Below are 21,393 nucleotides of genomic sequence, written 5' to 3'. Positions count from 1 at the left end.
TTCATGTGCCTTCTGGTCCCATTTTCTATAAATCTGAGAATTAAAGCTGAAAAAAGATTAAATTGCAAAATTACGACCTAAAAATTTAGGACATTTCTGAACTGAGGTTGCTCTTTCGAGTTTAGTTCAGTCTTCTCATGCATATCCATTATGATCCAGATGGTTATAAATTTTTTTTCTACAAAATTCCTACATTGTTATGGTAAACTTCCTTACTTAGAAAATAATCTTATGTCTATGTGGAAGGTTGCGCTCGTCTTTTGCTGAGAGGGTTCAGGTGAGGCATCCAGCTTTTTCAGAGAATCATGTAACCAGCACAGTAGCCCTGTAGTGAGCCTGCAAGCTCCCAAACACAGGATTTTAATTGGCAGCTGTTGTCATCCCCCATACAGGAATGTCAATAGAACAACTCCTGAGATGTCTTATCAACACCTTGCTAAGGAAATAATGTTTCTTGCAGACATTTCGGCCTGCAGCAATGCTGGTTGAGCGCTCCACTGACTTTGGTCAGACCTGGAAAGCATTCAGATATTTTGCACAGGACTGTGCAGCTTCTTTTCCCAACATCTCTTCTGGTCCAGCAACAAATGTGGGAGACGTCATTTGTGATTCAAGATATTCAGACATCGAGCCCTCCACTGAAGGCGAGGTATTGCCAAGTGTCTGTGTTTGTATGAGTTCAGATCACACGTGGCTATTTTTCTGGAGCTGAGGGTCTCTTGTCTGTATCCATCAGATCCACTTATCACTGAATCACAGAATGGTAGGGGTTGGCAGGGACATCTGGATATCGTCTAGTCCAACCCCCCTGCTGAAGTAGGATCACCTAGAGCAGGTTGCACAGGATCACGTCCAGGCAGGGTTTGAATATCTCCAGAAAAGGAGACTCCACAACCTCTCTGGGAAGCCTGTCCCAGTGCTCAGTCACCCTCAAAATGAAGAACTTATACAAGTTCTGAGACATGAAGTGCTATTGACTTCGCTGAAGTAAGAGGGGAAGACAAACACTGCACTTTACCCTCAGTTTCATATCCGAATGAACTCATAAAACAACTTGCAAAAAACCTTCTACTGCTCTTTCCTGCTTTCCAAATTCACATGGAAGTCCCCCCCTGGATCTTGACCATCCATCAGCCTCTACCACTAAAGGCAGGTGCCTGTCCTTTGATCCCTTTGGTTGGTGCTAGTCCTATCTCTACATCACTCTATGGCACTGCTTTTCCTTCCTCCTGACACATCAATCCACCAAAAGGTCTTTTTGCCTTGCTCAGCCAAGGCCAGGTTGAATGGGTGAGAGCACTTCCTGAATCAGGACCACAGCCTTGTGTTTTTTCTTTTATGGCATCAGTAAAGTGGCGTTAGTAACTAATGGGTCTCAGGTAAAAGACTTTATATCCCAAAAGAATAGCTTCAGTGATCTGTAGAGATGTATTAATTTGTTTTGCAGGTTGTTTTAAAAGCTTTGGACCCCAGCTTTGAAATAGGAAATCCATATGTGCCATATATCCAAGGTATGGACAGTAGGTTTTGTCCAGAGATACTTTGCTGGTGTTGCGTGTTTTGTACACTGAAAGGGTGAAAAGCTCAGCTGGTGTAAGTCAATGATGTTGAAAATTAGGTACCAAAAGATGGGAGACACCTATATTAATAAATAAAATGGGCCAATCTTATTCTCTAGCCCTGAGGGGAAATGGCATGGCTCTGCAGGGCTCATGCATGCAGCCAAACTATCTTTCCTTCTGGGATCAGGTGGCCCAATCCACACTGCCTTTTGGGAGCAGTCCCAGAGCTGTACATGAACCCACAAAGACATTGACTGGGAAAACACTGGGAAAAGCCAGAGCCATACCAAGGAGGGTGATAATGCTTACGCGGCTGCATGCCAGGAGTGGGTCCATGCCCTGGCACTGTATGGGTTACTGGTCTTGGCCAATATCAGATCATTTGCATTATTTCTTCAAAATGGCAGAATTCTTAGATGACTAATCCAAGCTGAAAATTTCATATGTTCATCTTCAAGTGAACTTGGGCTCTTGATTTCTCTTCTTTCCTTCCAGAGCTCATTATGTTGACAAACCTAAGGATCAATTTTACTAAACTCCACACCCTTGGCGATGCTCTTCTTGGAAGAAGACACAGTGATCCCCTCGAGAAGTACTACTATGCTGTCTATGAGATGGTTGTGCGGGGCAGCTGCTTTTGCAATGGCCATGCCAGCCAGTGTGATCCTGTGCAGAAGCTGCGGGGAGATGTTTTCCATCAGTCTGGGATGGTGCGTTGTTAATGTTGTCTCCATCAAGGGCATACCTGGTATTTTGGTGGAAGGAAGAGATGGAGGGAGGGAGAGAAAGCAAGGAATTTCTCTGCTGACCATTGGATTGACCATTTGCAACTCCAAGTTGTAAAATGTTTCAATACAGCTTCCTCCTTTAAAACCCTGGGCTGGATTGCTCCGAAGTTGTCTCTGTTGGCACTAGTATGGTGTTTCAAAAGCAACTGGGACAAGGCATGTTGAAAATAGCAGCAGAATACCAGAGCTGTAATGGTGCAAATGTAATGCAGTAAGTAGCCTGTGGTGTGTGCAGACTTGAATGGCCACTCATTGGATGCATTCCACACTCCAGCTGGGCTTAGGGGCTCTGCAGCAGGAGAGGAGGCATTGGCACAAAGAATAGCTGATAATGCAAAGCTAACCCATGAAAAATGGATTATTAAAAAAATCAGGAACATGGTTGCGAATTCGTTCCTTCTGGGAATAAGAGGTTTGTTCTCCTGGAAAACATGTATCCCAATATAGAGACCTGTAGGGAGAGAGACAGAATTTAAAAAGTTGAATTCTCCTTTGATATCTCTAGAGTATTTTTTTTAAAGTGTTGCTCAGTGGCTTTAAAACTATTTGGTTAAAGTTTGCAGGTATTCTCCAGACCTTTTACTCAAATAACTGAGAATTATGTCAGCTGAGGGAGCCAAAGAGCTTTTAATTTTCCTGATCTTGCTGGCATAACTCAAGCAGATATCTCCTCTCATGTCACCTCACCTCCTCTCTGTTCTCACCATGTTCCAGGTCCACGGGAGATGTATCTGCCACCATAACACCGAAGGTTTGTCCTGTGAAAGATGTAAAGATTTCTACAATGATGCTCCCTGGAGGCCAGCTGAAGGGACACAAGATAATGCTTGCAAACGTAACTCAAACACATTATTTTCCTTTTTAATAGCTGGGGGGTGGGTGTAGCACAATCCCGGCACAATGCATAATGGGATGGCCAGGTTTCTGGGAGGGAGATTTTTCCATGCCACATCTAGAAAAACAGACAGATTCCTGTATCCATCAGAGCTGTTTCATGTTCTTATTTTTCATAAAGTGGACAAAAAAACCCAACAGAGAGAGGAAAAAGCAGCTAATGCAAAAAAGATCATAGAATGGTTCATAGAATGGTTTGGGTTGGAAGGGACCTTAAAGATCATCTAGTTCCAACCCCCCTGCTGCGGGCAGGATCATTCATTGGTTTGCATGGGCTCTTTCTTGTGAATGAAAGAAGAATTTAGACAAGGCTAAACTATTTATTTCCACAATAATGCGTAAAGTAGGATATACAAGAATATTATATTAGGATCTGTAAGAAATATTTAGCTAGATCTTTCTTCAGTGGAGCAGTGTTCCGCACTGCGTGTCAGGCACACTCACCGGCATGGGTACTTTTCCAAGTGCGGGGACCAGTTCTGTCCTCAGTCTCTGATGTTTCCCCCCAGCTGTAAAGCACAATGCCTGGGAAGCTATAATCGTGCTGGGGCACTGAAATCACATGAGTCATGAGTAACCCCACATTAACAGTAAACAGCAATGGTGGCAAGACCACAGTAATAGGAATCGTGGTGCGAAATATCCCCGTTTGTTTTGGTTTCAGGATGTAACTGCAACGGCCACTCTGGCAGATGCCACTTTGACATGGCTGTGTACCAGGCCAGTGGTGGGGTCAGCGGTGGTGTTTGTGAGGACTGTCAGGACAACACCACGGGGCAACACTGTGACCAGTGTAAACGTTTCTTTTACCAGGATCCACTCAAAGTCATCTCAGACCCTCACGCATGCCTCCGTAAGCTTTGCTTCTTTAGCTTCTCTAAGAATGACTCAAAACGGGGTGGTTCTGGTTCTCTTTGCTCTGAGCCCTATGGCATCCTCATGATTATATGTTCATAGGTTTATAAAAAAGTTATCAAACCTATAACATCCAACTACCTTATAAAGTAGCTGCATGACAATATCCTTGAACCAGCATTGTGAAAAGGGCTGCATATTCCAACTCATTGCTAAATATACAGCAGGGCTATCATCTTTCTTGAACAACATCAATATAAATATGAATAGTAATAGTGGTGTTGCTTCTGTGAGAGTCAGGGATTACAGGAGAGGTTCAAAATAATGGGAGGAGCAGTAACTTTTGCTAGATACCTGCCACATATAAGAAAAATAAGCTTTTAGGCATGAAAGCCCTTCTTCTGAAAGATTAGCTAAATTCACTATTAACATAGGATGGGAAAAATGCTCTGAGTAGAATTTAATTGTAGTAATTGGTATGACAAGTCCTTAAGGAGCCAAGGGAAGATTACCCAGGGAAGTGGAGTGGTAAATGTTAGCTCTGGTGTGAGAAATGGTTAGTGCCATAGGAAAAAATGGGATGCGTCATGAAGGCAGTGTCCCTTGCTGAATCCATTGCTTCCAGTAAATAATTCAGCTATGGCCAACTCTGACCAGCTCTGGGGAGGTGGCTTACACTGGGTACCCCTCTGCAACCCTATAGCTTTCGTGAGAGCATCCCCAAAAGTTATATTTCATAGTTATAGGGCCCTGTCCTCCCCAAGTACTCTGGAGAGGGTAAGGAGTGGATGAGTAATGCCTATTTCTACCCAAAGCAAAGGGTGTATTTCCGCTAAAGTGAAGACTGTAACTCTCCTCTAGAGAAAAAGTAGATCTTAGAAACACTCTTATATTTCTTAACAGCAGCTGTGCATTAACTGAAAAGCATCCAACACAGCGAGCATGGATGAATGTCTCTAATCTTTACAAGAATCCTGAATTTGTGCCTGCTTGCAGCTCTGTAGTTGCATTTTCATGCTTATATCTAAATGTGCTTTTTTTATGTCTCCTTGACCACGCCTGTAGCCTGCAAGTGTCACCCAGAAGGTACGTTGCACAACGGCATGTGCAACAGCCACACAAATCCTGCTCTGGGAACAGTCGCCGGCCAGTGCCCTTGCAAGGAGAATGTGGAGGGGGTTCGCTGTGACAAGTGCAGGGCAAACTACTATGGGCTGAGTGGCAGTGACCCTCTGGGCTGCCAGCGTATGTAAACCACCTCTTTTGTTCTTCTTTCCATAGCACTTTTAAGAAATGGAGGTAGTTGAATGCACAAATGCACACACCAATGCACAGATACTACCTGCTTCACAAAATACCCAGTTGCCTACTGTAATTTAATGTCAATGTAATTTAATGTACCTGGTGCAGCATCTGAGATGGAAAAGATGCAAAATCACTCACAGAATACATAGTATATGATAATGGATCAGGCTGTTGTTAATAGAAGCATTGTTAAATATGCAATTTAATTTGAAAAGGAGATTGAAACACGTTATGCCCACCACATGGTACTCAGCAACATGCAAGGACTGTGCAGTGCAGATCAGCACACAGCAAACCACTGCACTGGACTTCTGCCAGTGCCCCTGCTCCCCCCAAGGAGGGTGCCCACTGGGGAAACAGTTAATTCCTCGAGGGCAGTCTGAGGACTGCAGGGTGCCAGGGCACGTCCATCTGCAGAGGCAGAGGACAGAGACTGCCTGTCACACTGATGCTACATCTAAAGCAAACGTCAGTCCTGCTGCCAGCACTGGGGCCTGGGTAACCACACGTTTCTCTCCCTGCAGCCTGCAACTGCGATCCCTCCGGCAGTTTACCTTTCTCCATCTGTGATCCTGCCACCGGAGAATGCCTCTGCCAGCGGTTTGCCACAGGGCGACGCTGTGAAAAATGCTTCGTACGTACTCAGTTTTTGTTATTACTTCTGCATGTGGTTTTAGAAATCCCCTTTCCCATCTACTGCCTTTTCATTGCCAGAAAAGTAAACAATTCTTCAAAATTCAAAATAATTCTACAGCTGTGTACTTCCATTTTGCATTGACACATCTGTTTCTTTTTTTACTGCTTGCAAACATTTGTGCAATCAAACTGCACTAAGAGGAGCACTCACACGAAATGCAAAATCATGTTCTCAGACCATCTTTGCTATTTCCAGAGCAACTTGCTTGCACAAATGGGTAAATATCGGGCTATACTTGCAGTGGCTGAGCACCCATGCAATCTGGTAAGAGAAGCAATCTCACATGGTCAAGCACAGGCAGGCAGCCCAGGAGTGCTCCAGAGCATCCTTCATCCGGGGGAATAAGTTCTGTTGTGCTTTACATACTTAAATATTTGCTGTAAAAAATCTTTCACTTTCTTTTTATCCCAGGTGGGATACTGGGGTCTTGGCAACAGCTTGTATGGCTGTTCTCCATGTGACTGTGATATTGGTGGATCCCAGAACAACTTGTAAGTTAATGTTCTTCAAGTTCTTTCTTGGTTTTAATTTTTATAAACTCTTACCCTAGAGTTACTGTAGGTAATAGATATAGAAAGAGATACAAGAAACGGATACAGGAATAGATGTAATGGATGCTCAGGAAACAAAAGGATCTGTGCTTCAGGTATGGAATGGACAGAGAAAGACAAAGCATGTCATGTCTCCTAAGCAATGAAAAAGTAGCATTGAATAAATCCAGCATCGGAAACAGAGGGGGTGGGTGGTAGGAAGACATTTAATAAGGGAGGCGATCCAACAATGGAAGAAACTAAGCAAAGCTGAAACAATGGTGGAGCTGAGCTGCTCTCATGCTGTGAGGACCCAGCCATGCTGCACTCTGATGTCCTCCCTCTTCCAACTCTTACCCTAGGTGCTCACCAAAGGATGGTCAGTGCAAGTGTCTTCCCAACATCGTGAGCCGCCAGTGTAACGAGCCAGCCCCAGGCTACTTCTTTTTACCCCTGGACTGTTATATTTATGAAGCTGAGCATGCAAAGCCCCTTTCTGGCTCTGCACCCTTGGTACGTGGTTGGCTTTTTAGGTGTCATACTAAGAGTGGATCTACACAGTGGTGGCACAGGAGGCAAGGCTGAGGAGAGGAGCCCTTGTTGGGGGAGCAGCTGGAGCGGCTCTTTAGCAGGAAGATACAAAGCAAGTCCCTTGACCGTCCTCAGTTCATCCTTGTTCTTCATGGACATGACTATCCCATAACTGTGGTTGTTACCAAGGGACAGTCGCTACAGCACAGCATGACCTGCACAGCTGTCCTTGCTGCTTCTCAAGTGTGGGCTGATCTAGCATGAATTAGAGAAATTAATTTAATTATTTAAATTAGAGGAAAGTGTTTGAGTTGCTAACAGCTATCACGAACTGTGATATTTCTGGGAATCTCCAACAGGGAAGAATCAAATTCCTCTCTGCTCCATTGGACTCATTCCTGCTGCCTTACATAATGGCACTGATTGTAGCCCAATTTCCTCAAGAATTTGGCATCTGTCTGTAATGTTTTTAGAAAAATTAATTTATTTATTTTTTCCTCCAAATGGGGGTAGTTGTTCCCCATGCAGAGTACAAGTCTGGAATGCATTCTTTCCGCTGCCTACATTTTTACTAACATTTCTTCTCCAATGTGTTGTCCAGAAGCTATAGAGAAGGAATAATAAAAAATGTTTATTTGCAGGTCGCATCCACAAATATTTAGCTATAATCACAACCAGTAATCATCCTACAGTCCAATAATTAAATGGAAAACAGATGTCTGGGACATAGCTTAAGAGGAAGTACAAGTTGATTGTAAGAGAGTAAGGGAAAAGGGTTTCCAGCAGCTGCTGGGCCATAGTGTAGAGTTTCACCCCACAGAGAATAGAGCTTGTTTTAAGAATGTGGATTTTCATTTAGCTGCTTACCTACCCTTCAACATTGTTGAGACAGTGCTGTCCCCTCCCTCATTAGTTTTACTTCGTAGGTTAAACCAAGCACTCTTCCAAGGTGTGACATCTACTTCCAGAAGCAAGGCTATGAGTTCATGATTGAAAATGGAAAGATTGTGTTAAACAGGAGCAAGAAACGAAGCATAAGAAAATCTGGACTGGAACAGGTACATTAGTACTTTAGTATTTACTTAAGGTTACACCAAATACTAAAATTTTATTTTGCAACAGAGGGCAAGGAAATGTCTGAGCACGTGGGATTCACAGTCCTAGACGTTACAATCCTGACACAAATGAAATCAATTTTCTTTGGTACACAGTTGGGCTGGACATTTATAATTCACATCAACAGGTTTGCTCTGGTATGTCCAGTGCCATTGTAGGCTCACGTTCAATGAATTGTTTACAAGGGAAGAGCCCCCATGAAAGGTAAAATCTTTTTTTTGTTTTGCTTGCAAGACATTTCCAACATTTGCCATTTTCCAACAAGCTTACCAAGACATTAACATAGTACCTACTGTATTTAAATGCTGTCAGCTTTGTCATTGTAAGTATTGATATGTATTTATTCAGCTTATAATGAAAAGTCCGGCCATGTATGAAATCAAGCTTAATCTGTTTAAGGTTTGCAACATGAGTGCTTGGAGATGCCAAATATACAGAGTTGGATGGATTATTCCAGTGCCTCTTGTTGCTGTTGTTGCAAAGCCATAGGAAGCTTTTCTTTATATGTGATTCTAAACATCCTACATTTGGGAGAGTTCTTAAATCGTCCATCTCGAGCTTGTTCAGAAAATGAGGCTGACTGATGGCCGAAATAAGTAAACAACAGGGCAAAAATACTTCCTTTCTTTTTTCTGAGTTTGTTTTTTTGTAATTTGACTCTATGTGCTGTTGAAAATGTCAATATGCCTTTGCAGGGTGCAATGCAGTTTGGACAGGACTCGGCTGTGGCGGTGGTTTTCAGGCAGCCCAGCACCAGTCGGTCTGTCACATGGACGGGACCTGGCTTTGCCCACGTTCCCAGCGGAGCTGGGCTGAGATTTGCTGTCAACAATGTTCCCTTTGCTATGGACTTTTATATCATGATTCGTTATGAGCCTGAGGTACTAGTGATGTCTTGAGTGTCTTGTGATGTTGTGACAGATGCAGGGTCTATTTTGTCAATAATAGGATGCAGCAATTTGTCCCCCTCTTTATATTTAAAATTAAAATTGTTTGCCTTTTCATCCTTATCAACCAAGTATACATGCCCTCCACTCAAATCTGAAAAATCAGCACTACAAGTGTTTTCTAAGCATCAGCCAAGGTTTCGTCTTCTGGAGTTCCTCTTTTGGTACCTTTGCTTGGACTGGACTTTTGTTCACAAATCAGACATATGCAAAGTGCAGCTCCTTTTAGATGGGCATCCTGTATTTCTAGCTGGGATTTTCTGGGCAGGAAAATGTGCACAGGCAGGAGTGATCTGAGTAGATATTTATCCAGGGCTTTTGCAGACATCCAGCTTCCCAGTTGCTCCAGCTGGGCTCTGAGATGTGTAAAAATTGTAGGAAAATAGTCAAAATCTTATTTTTTGCCTGGACAAAATTTCTCAGTGATGAAGACATGTCTAGGGAAATCTGTTAACCCAAATTTGGTTAAACCCAAGTCCACACCCATGTCTTCAAAAACACAGGCAAGTGTTTTATCGGTACCAGTGTTTGTACATGCCTTGCTCTTCTGCTTTGCAGCTCCCTGGGACAATCCCAGCACTCCAGATCCTAATTCTGTCTATTGTGTTCTGTTCTCTTCCTGTCATTCTGGGGCAAACAAAACTCCCAGTGTCTTAAAACGTGAGAACAACTTTGCAGTGGGCTCGTTTGATGTAGCTTTTTCCTTCTAAGGATTAGATTAAACGGTTGAATTTTAAAGACTCTTGTTACAAAGTCTTTTATGTTTGTTATTCATTATTAGATGTGAGAGGAGGCAGATAATGAAGGATATCTCCGGGACAACACTGTGCTAAGAAAGGAAACAACTCCAGTGACTTTAATGGAACTGTTTCCATTTGCACCAGCTGAGATCCCGTTTCCATCTCTGCTCTTCCATTAGCCATTGCAAATACAATGCATTTTTCACAAATAACATTATTTTTTTAGTCCTGTAAAGAACAAAATCTGTTTTGTCACTGCAGTGTGCAATCATTCAGGTCCCTGGCAAAGAAAAAGTGGGTCTTTCAGATATGAAAAATGACCATAATTTTTTTCATTTGTTTATAGTCCTTGGAAGACTGGTTAGCAAGTGTTACCATCCAGCCCGCTGGTATTTTGTCAAGTCAACACTGCAAAAACAAAGGCATTTCACAGGAGCCACATGCATTGCCTTTGCCAGCTATAAAGAGGTCTGACTATTCCTGTCCTTTCTCCTGTAGATTTTCTGTGTACAAATCTTTTACTGAAGCACTGCAGAGCGATAAATGTGTGGGGAAGTGGGAATATTAGAAACAGATGTGCGGCCTTTCCTATTGTCGTCACACCACAATACCACGTAGGCTCTAAGGAAGAGTCTGATGCTCCAGTCCTCAGCCTGGCAAAGGTTTGCCCAAGCCAGGAGAGCAGCCCGAGATCCTTCTGGGGTTAGTTGTTATTTTGGCAAATATCCAGCTGCAGCTCTTTCAGTATAGAAAGGAAATACTGACTTAAAGTCACTGTCCTAGCCTATTTTCAAAACCAGCTTTTCAGCTTGGACCTATGTAAAGAATAGAGAGGAGCCAAGAGGATGTGACTGAAGTCTTGATCAAACAGGGACAGGAAAGGACAAATATGAACAGTCAGTTGCAAACTCCTTTGCTTGAAGTAGTAAAACCAGCCATTTTCAGTTTAATCTGACCGGGTTTAAATTGCGCTTGGTGAATCATCCAGGCAGAAGTCATGCAGCTTTCCCGAAGCCTGCAAGCAGCAGGGCAGGGTGTGCTCCCTGCAGCAGCAGGGCTTGCTCGGGGCTGCAGGCGTTAGGATGCAAGCACAGAGGGGAGGGAACACTCACAGCATCCAGTAAACGTGCATTGTCCTGACTCCTGGCTATAACTGTGCTTTATTTCTGCTAAACAGGATTGCACTTCTGCAAACTCCAGTCTGCCTGGAGCCGGGAACAGAATATTCTGTGGATGTGTATTTTTCTCAGCCCTCTGACCCAAAAGTGAAATCATTCATCTTGATTGACTCAGTGAGTAGTTCTGTCACAGTTCCCTTGAGGCTGTTTTTATACCAGTGTGATTTGTTTTTATATAGACTTACTCAAAATATGTTAAATCATTTATAGCGGTTTTAATAGAAATTCAGGGAAGTGTTCTTCTGCTTACCTCCATTGGCACTGTGTTTGCAAGTTTTTGTATGGAAAGACAGAATTGTATCTGGTTTAATTTTCATGGAGCAATATCATAACAGCTCATCGTCATACTTGTTGCATATGTTAATAGTCAGAGTATGTACCTCTATCTGTTGCTCGTTTATTAAGCACACTGCACATATGCTGACAAGATGCTGTGGTTAGGGATATAAATTCATGCAGTTCTTCATCACTTACATTTTTTAAAAATCTCTATAATTGCCCTGAATCTAATTAAAAAAGTCATGGATATATTTGAAGATGACATTGGAAAAATAAAATTAGTTCTGTACTTGTCCAGGAATCAAGTCCAGACATTTCCCAAGTTTCCACCAAGTCAGGAACTGGGTGTTAGTTTTGAGTCCTTCTCTTGAGAAAAATATTTTTAAGTCCATTCCTCTAATTACTTCTGTAGAACTGGACCTGACAAGGGCTGGCCATACTTGGACATAGAACCTTGAGCTGATTTTTTTCTATCTCAGTAATACAAGTAAAATTTTTGGCCAGATACTGCTTTTGGAGTCATCAACACAGCACCTCTTAGAAGCAAAAATAATTCTGAGCGTACTTCTGAGATCTTATTATGATCTAACTTCTTAAACACATTCTCTTTTATTTGAAGAACTCAGGGAATGTCTAGACCTTCAGAATAAATGTGAATTTAGATGACTGACCAGCACAATGGCAGATTTGGAAACACAGTGCTCCAGGCCTCTGTCCTTGCAATGTGGAGCACATTAAGAGAATGTGGGAAATTCTGATTTTCAGTATATCTAAGCAAAAATATTTTCTTTTCCCTCTTAACGCCAAAGCTTGGACTTATTCCCAGAATCGGCTCTGTGGAGAACTTGTGCAGTGAAAAGGATTTAGATGAGTACCAGAAGTATCACTGTATTGAAATTGCATCAGAAGTTGGACCTCACGTCCTGCCTGAAGCGTGCGCACGGCTCATAGTGAGCATGTCAGCCCGTATTCACAACGGTGCCGTCGGTAAGGAGCAACCTGCACAGGCAGCTCTTTTGGACAGTTGCTGCTTTTTCCTTGAGTTTGTAGGATATGTTGACTGCAGAGCTCTCAGCCCATGGTGGTTTAGGTAAGCGAAGCTGACCAGCATGTGGATGTGCAGGATACGTCCCGCTGAACCCTGAGTGTGCTGCAAACACCTTTTGGTGGCATGGCTCTCGGAGTCCATCATACCTTGTGAGGTTCATGGAGCAGCGTGACAGGGACCATGGCAGTGCTTGTGTGTTTTCTGAAGACCATTTCAAACAGATGCAATTTCACCAGATGGTCAAAGCAGTAATTTTCCTACTTTTCTGGCTGCTGTAAAATGACAGAGGAGTTTTTAAGGCCTCTCCTCGGATGCTGCAGGCCAGTTGGATGCCCTGGTAGGACTCCAGGCATGATGGCACACAAGATGATGTGCTGAAAGAGATTCACCAAGAAAACCTTGGTGGTGTCCCAGCAAGAGGGCAGTGGCAGCTGGGGTTTGAAGCCCCAGGCAGTCTCCTGGACCCACTGCAGAAAGGGCAGCTGGGCTGAGTGGCTCAGGAGACTTCCCTGGTGTTGGGCCCAGAGAAACAGATCTTCTCTGCACTTCCAGTAACAGGAGAGGCCTTTCTGGACGACTTTGGTGGGCAGCTCCTTTCAGGGAGCCTTGCCTCTAGCGGACCTGATAGCATCTGCTTGGTTTGGGCTATTTTTAGAAGGACCAATGCCTCACTCACACATCATATGATCATGGCTATGCAGCCACACACACCCCTCATTTAAGTTTGGGCTGTGCTGACTCCCCATTAGCCCAATTCCCATAGTGATGGGATTCTCCCAGTGAAACATGGCACTTCGGCTTTCTAGCGCTGGCAACTGAGCAACCTGGACAAACATACTCTGTGAGTTAGCAGACCAGCTTCACTCAACAAGTTAGTCCAAGGTGTCCAGAAAGCAGCAAATAATACACAAATGCAGGCTAAGTACTGCTTGCAGGTTATGTCCAGTGCTGCAGCTAGACATAGATTTACATCAAACCCTTCTAGTCTTCAGGATATCTCCATTTTGGCTCTGCATTTTGCTACGCCCTCTTCTGAAGTCAGTGCCCTGAATGTGGCAGCTCCAACACCGAGACTTGTGTTGGTGCCTGACACACTATCACCATTGATGCTACAGCATCAAATAATCCAAGCCATGGCCATCAGTGGTTAGTGAACTCCTGATGAGAAGAATAAAGATTTTTCCTTCCTATTTTAAAGTGTAAAACCTGCAAGTTTACAAGAGCAGTCACGCTCCTTTATAACCAAACCTGGTTTGATTTTCTTTCCCCTTGGCAGCGTGTAAGTGCAATCCCCAAGGGTCACTGAACACCAACTGCAGTAAACTGGGGGGCCAGTGTCAGTGCAAAGCCAACGTCGTGGGACGTTGCTGCGACACCTGCTCTGCAGGCAGCTATGGCTTTGGTTTCCACGGCTGCTACGGTGAGTACTTGGCAGTTAGCACCAGTACCAGTATCTGGCTCTTCATGCATACCTCAACTTTTTAAGGGCTTTGAATCAATGATTATGTATGAAGCAATATAAAAAATGTTTCCATAAATAACTAATTTTCCATCCCCGCTGCTTGCTCTACCTCCGAGCAGTGTCAGTGATGAGCGGGGTTGGTGGGAATACCTTCAGGACGCAGCTTTGCTTTCGGTGTTTTCCAGCATGCGAGTGCCACCCGCAAGGCTCGCTCAGCACGCTGTGTGACCAGGTGACGGGGCAGTGCTCCTGCCGCCGGGAGGTGGATGGTCAGCGCTGCAGCCGATGTCTGGCTGGGTATTTTGGATTTCCCCACTGCCGCCCTTGCCACTGTAATGGCTACGCAGAGCTTTGCGACCCGGTCACTGGAGCATGCCTGAACTGCCGTGGGTTTACGGCTGGAAGCCACTGTGAAAGGTAGGGCGATGGGCAGCACTGCAAAGCTCAACCAAACACTGGTGCTCTCTGAAACACATGTAGCTGGAGGCCCACCTACATCCCCATGAATGCATCAATGGCCTTAACTGTAAACACATACCTAAACCCAGGATTAAACTGGGCCTTGCTGCTGAATGGCAGGTAAATGTGTGTGGAAAGGTGCATGTAACACCTGTGGGAGGACTGCAGGCATGGAACACACATAGGATCGCAGTGTGCTCACTGCAAGAAGGCATTTGAGACATGGGTGCCACGGCACCATGTGCTTAGAGATGTGCAAAGCGCTGCATATGAGATACACTGACTCCTGCCAGCTTTTCAATTGCCAAGAGGCTAACCTTGTGCTGAATACTCGTTTTAATACCTGCAATTATCTCTGAGGAGCTTAAATAAACATGCCCTGTTTTCTGGTTCATATTATTTCCATATGACCAGCAAATGACTTTTCCCACGTGTTCCATCTCCATTCAGAACAGTGCTCCTCTTTTTTATTCTGTACATGGGCAGCAGATTCAGAGTTCAACACAGACGTCAGAATTAAATTCGTTAGCTGTTTAGTTTAGTTTGGCTGGATTGTACCTTGTCATTCACATTTAAGAGGATTTCCCCATGAAACCTATTGAGCTTTTCTTGCAGTGCTTTTGGACAATACAGCCTTTGGCTATTGTGCTTGTAGGTGGCAAATAGATTAAAAATGGGAGATTGAAATACTTGTTGCCCTGTGCCTCTGCAGGAGCTCCAGACCCCAGGGCGAGGATAATCGAATAGCCAAGACTTTTAGCCTGGCTTGTATACATCTAGAGAATTGTGTTCCCATTTGCCATAGTAAAGGAGATCAAAGACTGAGGATACTTCAGAAGCCGCTGCATTGCCGCAGCTGCGGGGCCATGGGGGGCCGGGATGTGGAGGCAGGCAGGGTAGTGGGGGTGGATGAGCCCCCAAGGAGCCCCCAAAGCCCCCCGCCTGTCTGGGTAACGGCACAGCCACCACCACCTTGAAACAGCTATCACCCCAGGTTTGCACAACATGTCAGACACAGCATGGCTGCTTTCAATACATATGCTGCATCTAAAATATGCAGTATTCTCTGAGTGCTCTGAATGAATCGTTGCTTTTTTACCCATGCCAGGACTTTCTAATGTCATGCCAAGCACTCTGTGTGTGTGTGTGGAAATAGATGAATATATGTGGTTATAGATGAATATACAGAATATTTACATGGCAGCTTTTAGCTGCCTATGTGGAGCATGTATGATAAATCCTACGTATATATTATCATTTAGATTAAAACTGTTCCAGTGTAGGTGAAAGTCTTCAGAAATATTCCTTGAACAGCAAACATATGTTTTTTTCTTTTTGCTCCAGCTTTTGGAAATGCAGCTCTGATTTTCTATTTTAGAACACCTTTGAAGCTTGATAAATCTGTACCAATTAATGGGGATCACATTACAATGACCTGGAATGTTAAATTAATTATACATACATATAAATTGATTCACCTGCAGGGACTGAAAGGAGCATTTGATGATTCCTGCTGCTTTGTGTTGACTGCTTTGACAGGTGTGTGGACAGCTATTATGGAAACCCTCTGAACGGAGAACCCTGCCACCCATGCATGTGCCCAGGGGCGCCTACAAGCAATAGGTATTTTGCACGTTCCTGTTACCAGGACTCCCAGTCTGCACAACTTGTCTGCAATTGTCTCGAGGGATATTCAGGTACAAAGCAAAATAAGGACTGGTTTTGATTCTATTAAAAATAATGTAAGAGAGAAAAATGACCCATCCTCTGCCCATCCTCTGTTCAGAAATGACAAGTGAGGTAATGGTAATAAAATAGATAAGAAAAGTTAACACTCAAGTTTACTGAAATTAGGTGGAGAAGTCCTGACTGAGAAGAGTGGGAATTGTGCAATTAATGTTTGAAAAAGGGATTCACCTACGTGGATACAGTGAAGCCATTAATAATTATTCTGATGGCAATCTCTGGAAACCTTCTCCTTTCCAGAGGCACTACATTAACCTAGTGGGGAGAAGGAGGGAGAACTGCAGTTGCTTATTACCTCTGAAAAACAAGCGTTGGAGGCCCAAATCAGAAAGAACAGAGTATCAAAAAGAACCGATAAGATTTCCTAATCAGAGAAAATCTTTCTTCATATAGAGGAATCTTGCTTTGACATTATGCCCAAAAGTGACTGTTTCACCATTCAAACGGTCACTTTAGAAATGAGGTTTCCATTCTCAGCTGTCTCAAATGCAGATATTTTTGCAGCAAAAACTGATGCCTTGCTTCCTAAGATCCCATTGACTTAGCTCGAATTTCTGCAGGGAAAGCTGAAGACATTTCCCTCCCCCTGGGCATTAGAAAGATCTCCAGTGATGGAAGCAAATCCTAATGGGAAACACTGCTAAAAATTAAGCCAATGCTGTCATCCTTACTTAGGCCAAGTTCCTTTATAAGTCAGGAGCAGTTTTGCTTGAGTAATTGCTATAAGGCCAAAATGATCCTTGTTGGTACTCACCACGGGGACTTCTGTTCTCACAGAATGCTTCAGTCCTCAGTTCTGCACTTTCTTCCTCCTGCTCCTTCCCGGCAAAGCTCTTGATCACCTCTGTGGCACTGGGCTCACTTCCTCAGAGATTGTGAAAGGCTCTGGTCCTGAGGAAGAACCACAGCAAAGGAGCCGAGTCCTTGGTTGAGGATGAGCCAGTGGATGAGGTCCCAGCAACACCAGCCTGCCCAGAAAGGTTTCTGAGATGGAGAGAGGTAGCTCCCCAATCAGAGCAGGCATTGGGATGGCATGCAGAAGTAATAGCAATGCCAGCAAGCAAGGACAGAGCGTCCCAGAGCTCGTCTGACTTCCTGGGGATCCCCCACTGGGTTACAGAAAGGAGGGCAGGTCTGCTGGGCTCTGGGAAAGGGCACCCCACACCTTCCCATGCTGCTGTCAGGATGGAGGCCCCAGGGAAAATTCTGCAGATATGGCGAACCCTGACTACTGCCACTGAAAGGACTTTGCTGGAAAAATATGTTTGGAGGTGTTGTGTGAGGGGGTTCCTATTTACTCCTACTGAAAGGACTTTCTTGGAAAAAATGACTTGGGATGAGGAGAGTGTGCTTCTGTCAGATTTCAGTGTGAGAGATGATGTAATTTAAACTGATCGTAGGATTAAAGGGCAACAGCCTCAAACAGGTGGATATTTTCCATTGGAAATGTGCATTTGAACAGACAATCTGAATCTTCTAACAGTATTACTGGAAATTATATCTTTCACTTGATTTCCTATCAGCCAGCAAATATTTTTACCTTCCTCTCCAACAGGCAGTCGGTGTGATGAGTGTCCTAGTGGGTTCTACAAAAACCCAGGCAGCCCCGGGCTTGACTGTGCGCCATGTCCCTGCAATAACAACATTGATGTGACAGACCCAGAGTCCTGTAACAGGGTCACTGGGGAATGCACCAAGTGTTTACACAACACCCATGGAACAAACTGCCAGTTCTGCAAACCAGGGTATTTTGGCTCAGCCCTCCATCAAAACTGTCAAAGTAAGTAAGCAAGCAACAGCACTGCAACTGCATATTACTACCACAAAAAGTTTTAAAGAAATTAGGCCCTAGGGAGAGGTTAGCCCTTGGAGGGACAGTAAAACTGAAGCAGATCAATGGAGCAAAATATGAGAATGCAAAATATATTTCTATCCAGTGATACAAATAACTGTTATTACAGCATCTATTAAATTATTTGTCATCCAAATCTCACTAATCTCATACTGAATATCACTCCTAGGAAATACTCATTTGTGAAATTAAATCAGCACTCTCTATTAGAAAAATAAATGTGCGTTCAGCCCATTCAGGAAGGAACAAAAAGTAAAGGAATCAAAGATAACTGTTTATCCATGTTGCTGGCTGATGCCAACTAAGCAATGCTCAGTTAACCAGATGATCCCTTCCTGAGCTCCCCGCCTTACCAGTTGTTTTCATTAAGTGGCTAGAATGAGACTGTTCAGGCAATTTAATAGACTCCATGAGGACACTGTCAATAACTCAGTACTTTTAACAGTTAAGTTAACTTTTTAAGTTTCTTCCCAATGTTTCTCAAAGACTGTTTTCACAAATGTGCCTGATTGAGGGTCTAATTTCTACAGGCCAGACAAGTATAGGTATTTTCAAGAAACTCTTTTTCTGGGAATCTCTAAAATACAATTCAAGCCCATTCCTTGTTCATTCTTGGAAGATGTCTGTTAGACATGGTTAAGCAAGAACTTTTGGCTCCACACTATGAAGGTTTCTTATCTTACTTGGCTTACTGAGGTTTCCCACGCTGGATAGTGCCTGCTGTAAATCAGCTTCTCCTTACCCAGCATATTTAACATTTCATTCTAATAAGATTCAAAATTCACTGTGCCTTCATTTTTTTGTGCCTTTGGAAAGTACTGAAAGTTCCCAGTAGGTTTGCTCAAAGCAATATATAAGCTACAACAGAGAGATAGGTAAACTGTATGAGATTAAAAATGTATTCAAGCATACTAAAAGTAAACCTACAGCATGGGGTTTATATACAGCTCTGATTGTCCATCAACTGTCTATATTATCATCTTCTGTAGTAATTGCACTTCTTTTACCAGGGTGCATGTGCAATCCGGTGGGTGTTCACCCTGCCATGTGCCCAGGGGGAGATGCAGCCTGTCTGTGTGACCCAGCCACGGGAGCTTGCCCTTGCCTGTCCAACGTGGTGGGCGCGCCGTGCAACCAGTGTGCCTCTGGCTACTGGGACCTGGCTAGTGGAAAAGGATGTCAGCTCTGTGACTGTGATCCAAAAAACTCCCAAAGCAACCAGTGCGACCAGGCAAGAAAATGACTCTGCTTTCCGGGAACTGGGGTGGTGGTGTTTTGGTATGGCACAGTGGGGACCCTCTTATAAATGAGGATAGTTTTTTTGTTGTGTGTCCTGAAAACAAGAAGTCTTTGGAAGTTTGCAGTTGGAGCAATCACACTTTGAGTCATTAGATCAAACGTGCTGTTCTGATAATGTGGCTCTCCTTGTAAGCAATTTCTCTTTGCCTGTTTGTTTCTTTGTCAAGCGGATCTTAGAAATACTTTGTAAGAAAATGTCACATAGGAAATAACTGCCTCATAAGTACATGTCTAGGGCAGAAGGAAGTCCAGGCTTGGACCTGAGTCTTATGAGTATTTTTTTAAGCATTTATTTTCATAAAGTAGCAGCTGTAGCCATTACATTAATCATGCCTCTTCTATCAGACTGCTAGAGTACCTTTTCTCATCTTTAACTCCTATGCACTTTTTAGGGCTAGAATGTAGAAAAAATAGTGTTTCAGAATAGAGGGGTGTCACTGTGGTCCCATGAAGTCAACAGCAATTTTGGTATTGAGTTTAGAGCACCAGGAGCTTATCCCAAGCTCTTGCTGATGTGCTTTCACATTTTCCTTTCAATATGCTTTCTGTTCCAGTTTATTTAGTGGTTTTATTCTTTTTCCTAGAAAATGTAGCTCTTAACCTCAAAGAACTACTACTGCTTTTTTGAGCTGTACCAGTTATCAGAGCTGTAAGTCCCTGCAGTTTAATTTAATAGCTGAATTCCAAAATAAATTTTTTAGGGCAATGTGCATAATGTACCCTTGAGGTTTTCAGTTACAGTTAATATATCATGAAGTTAAAAGTTGAAATGTTAAGATGAGTACTTTGCTCCAGCAAAAATAAGAAATTAATCTGTTTTGCAAAGGAGAAGAATATTCTCTCAGATCATAGTCAGAGAATGAGTTCTCAAAGAGCATCTGTAGACTGGAACATACGAAATCTTTCATATTAGTAAAGTAAAACCACCTCTCAAAGTCCATTTTGTTTCACAGCCTTCAGGAGGTAGATGGGAAAGGTGGGCCAATACTGTATAAACTATGGTGTTCAAAGACAGTGTGCAAGCAATGTCACTGCAGTCCCCATGCAGCTATATGACATAAGTCACAGGGAGAAAAAGAAACCCAGTAAATGATGTATATCCAACCATATGGCTCTGCAGGAAGTTATTTAATCCTAACTGTCTTTACAGCTTACAGGCCAGTGTCCATGTAAACTAGGTTACAGTGGAAGATGTTGCGATGAATGTGAGGAAAATTACTTTGGCAATCCCCGGACGCATTGCATTTGTAAGTATTTCTAAGTGGGGGCAAGTGGATTAGAAAATGCCTCAAAAGAAACGTTTACTTTTTATATTCATAGGAGAGACAGGACATACGTCTAGAGAAGCTGGCTTTCATATATTTGTGTGCATGAGATGGATAAAAATGTTTATATTATTTATCTGTATGGTTCCTTCTACAGTTATGTTGGGACCATGGAAGTTAGAGATGAAGAAGAGACATTAGTCAGGCAGTCCATTTTGTTCTACCTCAAACACTGGTTTGCTTTTATTGTCTTGAAATGCACGATTGTACCTTTTGCATGAGTTAATCCCATGGAAAAGGAATAACTGGATGTAACTGGCTGTCCTTTTCTTGCAGCATGCGAGTGTAACCCGGAGGGAACCAGCCAGCCCAAGTGTGACAAAGCCACTGGCGTGTGTAACTGCCGTGCTGGTGTCACCGGCCGGTTCTGCGACCAGTGCGGCCGCGGCTTTGAGAAAGACTTCCCCTCTTGCCGTCAGTGTCATCTTTGTTTTGATCAGTGGGACACTGAAATTATTGCTCTTGCTCAGACTGTTCAGGGGTTAATGAGGTTTGCTGCAAATCTTGAAGATAAAGGAGGACAAATGCCCATCTGTGACATGCGCTTCAAAGCCTTTGAAGATGCCATTTCTGAAATTGAAAGAATTTTGAGACATCCTGTTCTTTCACTGGAGGCCCTCTCAGGCATCAAGGATTTTCAGAGCTACGTTCAGTAAGGGCTCGGTTGCTCCTGAAAAAATCCCTTGGCTGAGAAAGCAGTGTTACCCTGGGCTCCACCAGCCATCCCTACACATCAAGTCCTGCTTCTGATCAGCACACAGATGCTGGTCTACTAAATCA

The 21,393-nt window shown here is 43.5% G+C and overlaps 1 protein-coding gene across 1 annotated transcript in view; it reads left to right on the top strand.

Moving 5' to 3' along the window:
• The window catches only part of LAMB4 (laminin subunit beta 4), a 43,157-nt gene that overhangs the window by 9,508 nt on the left and 12,256 nt on the right, over nt 1-21,393 (top strand). Inside the window, exons 5-25 of the mRNA XM_054841717.1 lie at nt 461-649; nt 1,448-1,511; nt 2,058-2,272; nt 3,065-3,185; nt 3,909-4,097; nt 5,165-5,344; nt 5,929-6,038; nt 6,513-6,592; nt 6,994-7,144; nt 8,089-8,220; nt 8,974-9,159; nt 10,312-10,433; nt 11,143-11,257; nt 12,232-12,409; nt 13,747-13,890; nt 14,118-14,349; nt 15,931-16,088; nt 17,693-17,917; nt 19,000-19,220; nt 20,439-20,535; nt 20,890-21,265. Coding sequence (XP_054697692.1) covers nt 461-649; nt 1,448-1,511; nt 2,058-2,272; nt 3,065-3,185; nt 3,909-4,097; nt 5,165-5,344; nt 5,929-6,038; nt 6,513-6,592; nt 6,994-7,144; nt 8,089-8,220; nt 8,974-9,159; nt 10,312-10,433; nt 11,143-11,257; nt 12,232-12,409; nt 13,747-13,890; nt 14,118-14,349; nt 15,931-16,088; nt 17,693-17,917; nt 19,000-19,220; nt 20,439-20,535; nt 20,890-21,265 — 3,485 coding nt within the window. The remainder of the gene's footprint in view (nt 1-460; nt 650-1,447; nt 1,512-2,057; nt 2,273-3,064; nt 3,186-3,908; nt 4,098-5,164; nt 5,345-5,928; nt 6,039-6,512; nt 6,593-6,993; nt 7,145-8,088; nt 8,221-8,973; nt 9,160-10,311; nt 10,434-11,142; nt 11,258-12,231; nt 12,410-13,746; nt 13,891-14,117; nt 14,350-15,930; nt 16,089-17,692; nt 17,918-18,999; nt 19,221-20,438; nt 20,536-20,889; nt 21,266-21,393) is intronic.

This window comes from Grus americana, chromosome 1, assembly GCF_028858705.1.
Source record: "Grus americana isolate bGruAme1 chromosome 1, bGruAme1.mat, whole genome shotgun sequence".
Classification (NCBI taxonomy): Eukaryota; Metazoa; Chordata; class Aves; order Gruiformes; family Gruidae; genus Grus; species Grus americana.
Note: the sequence above shows the minus strand (reverse complement) of the source record. Positions and strands in the feature narration are given on the sequence as shown.